Source organism: Haliotis cracherodii, unplaced genomic scaffold (genome assembly GCF_022045235.1).
Source record: "Haliotis cracherodii isolate W230 unplaced genomic scaffold, xgHalCrac1.p SCAF_16, whole genome shotgun sequence".
Taxonomy (NCBI): Eukaryota; Metazoa; Mollusca; class Gastropoda; order Lepetellida; family Haliotidae; genus Haliotis; species Haliotis cracherodii.
This window is the reverse complement of record NW_027266271.1, coordinates 3,525,389-3,534,065: the sequence shown is the minus strand read 5'-3', so window position 1 is coordinate 3,534,065 and position 8,677 is coordinate 3,525,389. Positions and strand designations below refer to the sequence as shown.

The 8,677-nt window shown below is 41.4% G+C and overlaps 1 protein-coding gene across 1 annotated transcript in view; it reads right to left on the bottom strand.

The window, feature by feature from the left end:
• Positions 1-285: 285 nt before the first annotated feature.
• The window catches only part of LOC139463732 (transcription factor Sp4-like), a 40,742-nt gene continuing 32,350 nt past the window's right edge, over positions 286-8,677 (bottom strand). Inside the window, exon 7 of the mRNA XM_071244981.1 lies at positions 286-3,099. Within this exon, the coding sequence (XP_071101082.1) occupies positions 2,924-3,099 (176 nt within the window). The 3' untranslated portion in view covers positions 286-2,923. The remainder of the gene's footprint in view (positions 3,100-8,677) is intronic.

Below are 8,677 nucleotides of genomic sequence, written 5' to 3'. Positions count from 1 at the left end.
TACTCTTATAATATCAGAGTAGGATACCCAATATTGCATTCTCGGCTTAGATACATCGGAACAACGCTTGGATGTATGCTCAGGATTTGGCGTGTCATCTTGTGTGTTATTCACCGACCTCGATGTGTTATATACCATTGAAAACCAAATATAAACACCATAATTTGATGTAGGCTGATTATTGATCTACTTGTGGACAATCATACAGAATACTTCTTGACAACTCTGATATCACTCACTTTTGTATGCATATAAGAGGTTCACAGTATAATGCTCGAGTCCATTTCAGAACTTTGAATGAAATGGACCTATGTAACATATTCAAGATGGCAACCATAAAGCTGTGCACACAAAAATGATCATAATGTAAATGTTATATATTTCAGCAAATATACAAATCAATTTCTTGGACGCAGGCTTGATATTTTGACAAATTTTGCCATTTCAAGTTCAGTTGCAGATTCTTCAGTACAACTACTATTAAGGTGAATTTGAAGGGGGCACCAACGAAGGTAAAAGATGAATTCACTTACTAACATTTAATTCATACATAACTTAGCTACTTGATTTGTATACTGTAAACAGGGAATTTTTTGCGACCGTTTTATTATTGCAAGTTTTGCGAACGAGACTCAATCGCAAAAATTAAAAACGCAAAAATAAGTATAAATAATACATACATATTTTATTCATCGCAACACGTCATCAAAATGTTGAAATCATCAACCAGAACCACAAGTTACTCAATAAGTTAAAAACACAAATGAATGCAGAATGGTTACACAATACATAACAAATGACAGTGTAAACAGACCAATTAGTGTCACTGTTACCTCACAGTAATCCTGCCTTCTTTCCGGCCAACTCAGATTAACTAGCTTCGGAGAGAAGCTGTCTATTGTTTGGTAATCGAGCGGTCATCTCAACACGGCAACTCGCAAAAATATCTCGTCGCAGTATTGTCTTTAGTGTGGTATTAGCAATATTTTAACGGTGCAGAAATAAAGCTGTTTACAGTATTTGCTGAAATATATAACATTAACATTATGATCATTTTTGTGTGCACAGCTTTATGGTTGCCATCTTGAGTATGTTACACATAGGTCCATTTCATTCAAAGTTCTGAAATGGACTCGAGCATTATACTGTGAACCTCTTATATGCATACAAAAGTGAGTGATATCAGAGTTGTCAAGAAGTATTCTATATGATTGTCCACAAGTAGATCAATAATCAGCCTACATCAAATTATGGTGTTTATATATGGTTTTCAATGGTATATAACACATCGAGGTCGGTGAATAACACACAAGATGACACGCCAAATCCTGAGCATACATCCAAGCGTTGTTCCGATGTATCTAAGCCGAGAATGCAATATTGGGTATCCTACTCTGATATTATAAGAGTAAATTTGTTCCAAATTGTGCAAAAGATTTTCACCTAGTAACATTAGATGTTAAGAAGCACTTCAAGAGTGTTTGAAGATTATAGTGGAATCAGGCACACGTACCTAGAACATATACCGGATTAAAGGTTTCTGCGAGAAGAATTTGGTTTTGTCGGGATATATGACGTTCAATTTGCCATGGGTTGGTCCATATTCACTCAATACCAATTATTGATACCTCATTGGAGAGGTACTTATATATGGCTTCCAGTGGTATATCACACTTGAAGATCAGTGGATTACTAGTGAGATGACAACCCAAAACGTAATGATACCCCCAAGTGATATACGGCCAAACCGGGCAAAAACGCAATATAGGGTACCATACTTTGATAGGCTGTAACAAGTTCGTCCCAACTTTTTTCTTGTTAACATTCAAAATCATGTTTAGTATGTTTATGGGCTTTAAAAAAATTTAGTGGGGTTTTGATGTGGGGGGGGGTGCTCGTGGGTCATACCTAGCCCACGGCCTATTACTTATCATACCGTAAACTTGATGGCATGAATTTAAAACCCAACAGCTTGGGCAGTTCGGTAAATCCCCCTATCTAAACTAATAAATGGTTTTCACCTATCCCTCTGAAGAGTAAAGAACTTGTATACATTTCCTAGTACAAACTCTATGTCGTGTATCATGGCGATGGCTATGAAAGTGTAATGTAACATGCATCATTGGAACAGTTTGTTATTTAGAAGATGTACATCTAGAACTTTCTCGATATGATTTTTTTGTGTGGATAAGATGTTTTATGAAGACTACATTACTATCATTATAACAGACTCATGAGCGCATATTTCTATAGTCCATTTCAGATTGCCATCATTGGACTTAGAATAAATGTGAACTTACTGTTAACTTGTCGATAGGAATCCTTGTGACTGAAATACTTCAAACCAGAGGTAGATCAATCGGTAGTTACTCGATACTTCAATAGCAACAGTCTGTGAAAAATTCTATCCTTTTCTAACGGACAAAAAGCATTTTTCTAGCATTCCCGTCAGTACTTAAGCTTGTGATTGTGTTTCGTAAATTAGCTCCGTTGCACGCACGCTGAAAAAGCTTCACTGTTTATATTATGCATGCTCTTTTTGAGTTTTTCATTTAATGCATGCGTTTCTGTACGTAATGGGATAAAATTACTGTCTCTATTAATAAGATCAGCCTACTGTAATGACAATGCTTGAATTATATACAACACATTTCAGCTTTATTTATACAGTGGTACGTCAACAATGGAGTTCCACTAGATTCTCAAGAGGTAAGTGAAGATATTTATAAGTTTGTGAGTTATTCTCATGTTTATGAGATATGGTTGATACATAAAGCTCCGCCCAGAAAACTTCAGTCTACCAGTCTGAGCGTGAACTACATGGACTTTCAGACCTTGGCTTTTGACTAGTGGCTTATGTCACAGACAGTAATTGTTATGCCTATAGTTGGATCGCACATGGTGAACTGAATCAGTATTGACTCTAAAGCTGCTGTGTAACATCTTCAACCATTAATTTCATGCTTGCAGAGTCACTGCCCTCATCCTCATCGTCATCATCGTCATCATCATCGTCTTCTGCATTTTCCACTTGATGACTATTTTGGATAGAATCGTGTTCTTCATTGTACTCAATGTCTGGTTCCTCCTCTGTTGTCACTGAAAAAAAATCAGAACATAAAATGTTTGCATGTAGCATACCCTTTCATATTTATATGCTATGAAGGACAACAGTAGATACTTATAATGGCAAAACATTGAAAAGTCACTGGAATGAAGCATATGGATACCATAGAATAAACTTTGAACCCAACAACTCAAAACAAGACAAACACAAAATTATCTCACAAAACTGGCCTAGGATGAACCTTCCCCCACCTCAATTGAGGAGGAAAGGTCTGGCCAGGGGTGGGGTAGAACTGGCCTAGGATGAGCCTTCTCCCACCTCAATTGAGGAGGAAAGGTCTGGCCAGGGGTGGGGTAGAACTGGCCTAGAATGAGCCTTCCCCCATCTCAATTGAGGAGGAAAGGTCTGGCCAGGGGTGGGGTAGAACTGGCTTAGGATGAACCTTCCCCCACCTCAATTGAGGAGGAAAGGTCTGGCCAGGGGTGGGGTAGAACTGGCCTAGAATGAGCCTTCCCCCATCTCAATTGAGGAGGAAAGGTCTGGCCAGGGATGGGGTAGAACTGGCCTAGGATGAGCCTTCCCCCATCTCAATTGAGGAGGAAAGGTCTGGCCAGGGGTGGGGTAGAACTGGCCTAGAATGAGCCTTCCCCCACCTCAAATGAGGAGGAAAGGTCTGGCCAGGGGTGGGGTAGAACTGGCTTAGGATGAACCTTCCCCCACCTCAATTGAGGAGGAAAGGTCTGGCCAGGGGTGGGGTAGAACTGGCCTAGAATGAGCCTTCCCCCACCTCAAATGAGGAGGAAAGGTCTGGCCAGGGGTGGGGTAGAACTGGCTTAGGATGAACCTTCCCCCACCTCAAATGAGGAGGAAAGGTCTGGCCAGGGGTGGGGTAGAACTGGCTTAGGATGAACCTTCCCCCACCTCAATTGAGGAGGAAAGGTCTGGCCAGGGGTGGGGTAGAACTGGCCTAGGATGAGCCTTCCCCCACCTCAATTCAGGGGGTAAGGTCTGGCCAGGGGTGAGGAAGAACTTGCGTGGGGAATGTTTCAGTCTTTTGCACCAGTACTGATTTCTTTTATCGTAAAACTTTGCATTTCATCCAAAAAAACTACCAGAGTGATTTATTTACATATATACATCATTTGTATCTTATTCCCTTTCATGCTTATTCATACAATATATTTTCTGCAAAGTAAAGTTCAAATGAACCTTGCCTTTATCTAGATTGCCAAGCCAGCTGACACGGTGCAAAATATCAATATATGGCAGGCAGTAGAAAGCCGGAAGTAAGCATAAATGGGATCTTAAAAAATTAGCTGGTACACCTTTAGTAGCACAGTTATTAGAAAAACATGACTTTTGAAGCCCTTACAATGAATAAATATATGAGACCGAATAGCTCAAAGGTGGAAACAGGGGATGGACGGAGGGTATCGCTGCAGCTGGTATAAACAATGACAGAAATAGTAAACGATATCAAGGCTGTTGGGGTTAATATAAGAAAACATTGTGACGTCATGTCCGTAGTTCTGGGCATGAGCAGAGGATAAAACGATGCATTGTGGGATAGCTTAAATGTAACATCATACACAGAGTATTTTTAACCTGAGGGGAGTTGGAAGTTAGCTGGTAATTACTATGGAGAATAAGTGCTATGTATACGTAAGTGGATATTGGGCAAATATACTCAACAACAAAAGTTCCTGTGACACCAATATATTAGTGTATTTTTCAAACAAGTGAAGTTTGATTTTCAATATTGTAGTACATGTATGGAATGTCACAAGAACGCAACTGCTACAGAAAAGCATGCATTCCATGCAAATGTTGACTTTTATGCAAGCCCCATGCATTTCACTACCCAAGAATGGGTATAAAAACATGTGCGTTAACGGGATTCCATAGGCATTGTTTAGCATCGTGCTGACAACAACCACTCAGAAAAACAACAAAATTACACAATTATTCAACACTACGAAATACCATGCCTGTCCGAAAATGAGCGTGTGAGAGTCATTGGTATGCTTGAAGTAGGATCGAGTCAACGTGATGTTGCAAGACAATTTAACGTCCACAGAAACACCATTTGGTGGTGTTTGTGGCAACGTTGGCAACAGACAAATGCAGTCATAGACCATCCTCTGAGTGGCAGGCCACGCGTAACCAATAATCAACAAGACAACTTGATTCAAACAACACACCTACAAAATCAATTCCAGCCAGCAACACTGACTGCAAGAAGCATCCCTGGCCTTCGATGATTATCTTCACAAACCGTACATCGTCGCCTCAGATGTGCAGGGATTGTTGGCAGAAGCCCCGCCAGACGTCCTGTTTTGGCAGGAAACCACCGTCAAGCACGCCTACAGTGGTGCAGACAGCGTCTGCGCTGGACGGCCATGCAGTGGGGACATGTTCTATTCACTGACGAGTCTCGTTTTCACCTCAGTCACAGCGATGAACGGATTCGAGTGTACCGACGTCGAGGTGAACCTTACGACAATCATTGTGTCATGGAAGAAGATCAGTTCAGGGGTGGCAGCGTTATGGTATGGGGTGGGATTACAGCAAGACAGAGGACCTGGTTGATAGGGGTAGAGGAAAATCTCAATGGACAGCGCTACCGCGACGAGATCATCGGTCCTGTTCTACTGTTTTTTCGTCGTCATGGCCCAGGCATTACCTTTCAACATGACATATTGCTCGACTTGTTCAGGATTCCGTTCAACAAAACAACATGAATGTCATCCCCTGGCCAGCTTGCTCCCCTGATCTCTCACCAATCGGGCACACTTGGGATGAGACGGATCGGCGCCTTCGACGTCAACCACGTGTTCCACAGACACTCCAGGGACTTCGAAACATGCTCCAGCTGATATCAACAGATATCCCACAGGACTTTGTGCAAGGCCTGGTCCATTCCATGAGACGAATATGTGTTGCTTGCATCGCAACCAGAGGTGGACACACACGCTATTGATTTGTAAATTGACATTTTGGCATGTTCGTGTGTTTTTTTATGAAATCACGCATTTTCTGAAGCCGGCATGGCAAATTAAACCATTTGAACACTTACAGGAGTCTTTTATCTCTTGCAAACCGATTTTTTTTATAGATTTGGTAAAAAATATAACTTTCCATTAAATCTTATTCAATGTCACAGGAACTTTTGTTGTTCAGTATATATTTATGGCAGGACATGGTAGGGGACGCCATGAAGCTAGGAACATGGGGAAATGTAAAAAACATAGAATTTACATTTTGTGCAGTGACAACAAAACAAATAGGATTCATGAAAATATTTCTTAATAACATTTGCAATATATTATTAGGGGCTACTCAGTTGCTAACATAAAAAGACATACCCTGCAGGTATGAATGAAAAACCCTGCGAGTATGAATGAAGAGGTAAGGGTCATGCCGACCTGATTAAATGAATGCTAGTTATCCTGCAGGTAATGAACTAGTCCTGACACCGTGCCGGCCCTGCACTGTAAATTTGGAAGAAAGGTACTTTGGGGGCCACAAGCCATTCCTATGCAGTATGCAGGATATGGAATGATTTGTGAAACCCAAATGAGCCCCCAAAGGATGGAATTCGAGATGATCATGATCTACACATGGAATCTACACTAAATGGGTCTAAACACACCAGGTAAGTCTAGCACAGTCCAAGGTGTGATGAAGGGTCTCAACGTACACAGTCCTGTAAGTCTGTACGAGGGATATGGGCCTAAGCCCGCACATGATCATCACAGCGTTATAATCATAATGTCCAGCATTGAGTAGACTACAGTCAAAGTATAAACACAAGATAGTCACCATGGTACACAAACATAAAGGCGTGACACATAGTCCTTATAATTAGTGGAATGCTGACTCCTATACTTTAAGGGACAGTAGGCTATCAACAGATTGAATAAAGTAACACAGTAACACAAGAGTCCGTAGTAATGACAAGTCTACATTCTACACAAAGATCTCTGGGCTTGGCTCAGAGTGGCTTCCGGAGTACGTATATATCGAGTAAAACAATCTGAACTCCAATGGCCCATCGTCTTAATGGGGTGGTCTTCGATGCATGCACTGGCAGCCGTAGTAGGTGCACAAATTCTGAAAGAATGTCCAGAGTACTCTTTGGAATCAAAACCTGTCCTAACTAAGTCTATGCTCGGCCAGTACAAGAAAGAAGCTCTGCTGAGCGCTGCAAGGTTGCATTTGACAAACAATGGATCTGAAGGCTTGGCTCTGCACTGTGTGTTTATGTGATGTAGTCTCTTCAAGCAAGTATATGGACAAATACCAGTACTGTAGCCAAACAGGGAAATGGGTATTCCTTTCTGGAAGCGATCGCTCTTAGAAGCTTTCAGCATTAGGACACATTTTCTCTTATAATGATCAAATTCAATGTCGCCCATAATAATATGAACTCGTTGATCAAACTTATTAGAGCAGGTGAATTCTTCACATCGAAGAAAGCCAAAGAAGGCTGTCAAACACACGTATTCCAACACAAAGCCATCATAAGGTCAGAAAATACCCGAAACTAGTTGGTACACAATCTTACTTAATAAAGATAGGAAGGTGTTTCCTGGAAGAAGCGGCCTGCAGTTTCTTGTATATCCTCATCAAGGCTTGTAGTCTGTTTAAGGCTCCGGAACTGGCCTCGTCGAACAGTGAGTGAGTGAGTCAGCGAGTATGGTTTAACGCCGCTTTTAGCAATATTCCAGCAATACCACGGCGGGGGACACCAGAAATGGGCAAGACCAAGAGGGCTGACCCTATAGATGGGGTAAGGTGATACATCAAAAGGTCTGATACATAACTGATTAACTTCCTTCTGAACAGCCTTGGACACAGATAAAGGTTCCTTCCTAGCACTGAGATTATTTCGGCACTCAACAGTCTCCTGCGGGATATATCCAATCATGGGATTGAAACTGTGCTTTAAACCTTGTGTCAGGTAGGTTGCAAATGACTGGTCAGGATGTAGTTGCAGTTCATGTTTAAGAGCTTCAACATTGACAGCCGTAAGGTCTAATTGATAAAAATGATGCATACCATGCTGCACATTCCCAATTCTTCTTCTTGTTCTCAGGCTTGCAGTTCTTGTGGTCATGTTTCTCAGAATTACAAGCCAAACACATGTGGAGGAAGGGGCATGGATTGCGTGAACACCCCAAGTCATTGAAATTATTGCACAGTTCTTTCACATATTTCTGAACTCATGGTCTGCCCCTGGAGTCCCTGCTTTCCTGTCGTATATGATAGTCCGTTCCTGTTTTATGGGTGGTTTCCGATAGGAATTCTCGACAATGTTGGGACAGAGATCCATTCCATGAGTGATACTGTGACACATGGCACATGCTCGAGAGCGCAGTCCTGAAGAACACAAACTATACAGGCGTTGTTCACACATATCCCATCTAATGTGTACTCCTTACTCAGCATACCATGCCACTCTTGATGTGAATAGTTTATGATAGTCATAATGTGTTGTACCGCCATAAATAGTAGACAATTCAAAGACAGTTTGCACATGGCCATCAAGTTGTTTCCTCTTAGCATCGTTATGCTCACTGTGCCGTTACAAGTAACAGTGATTTTTTA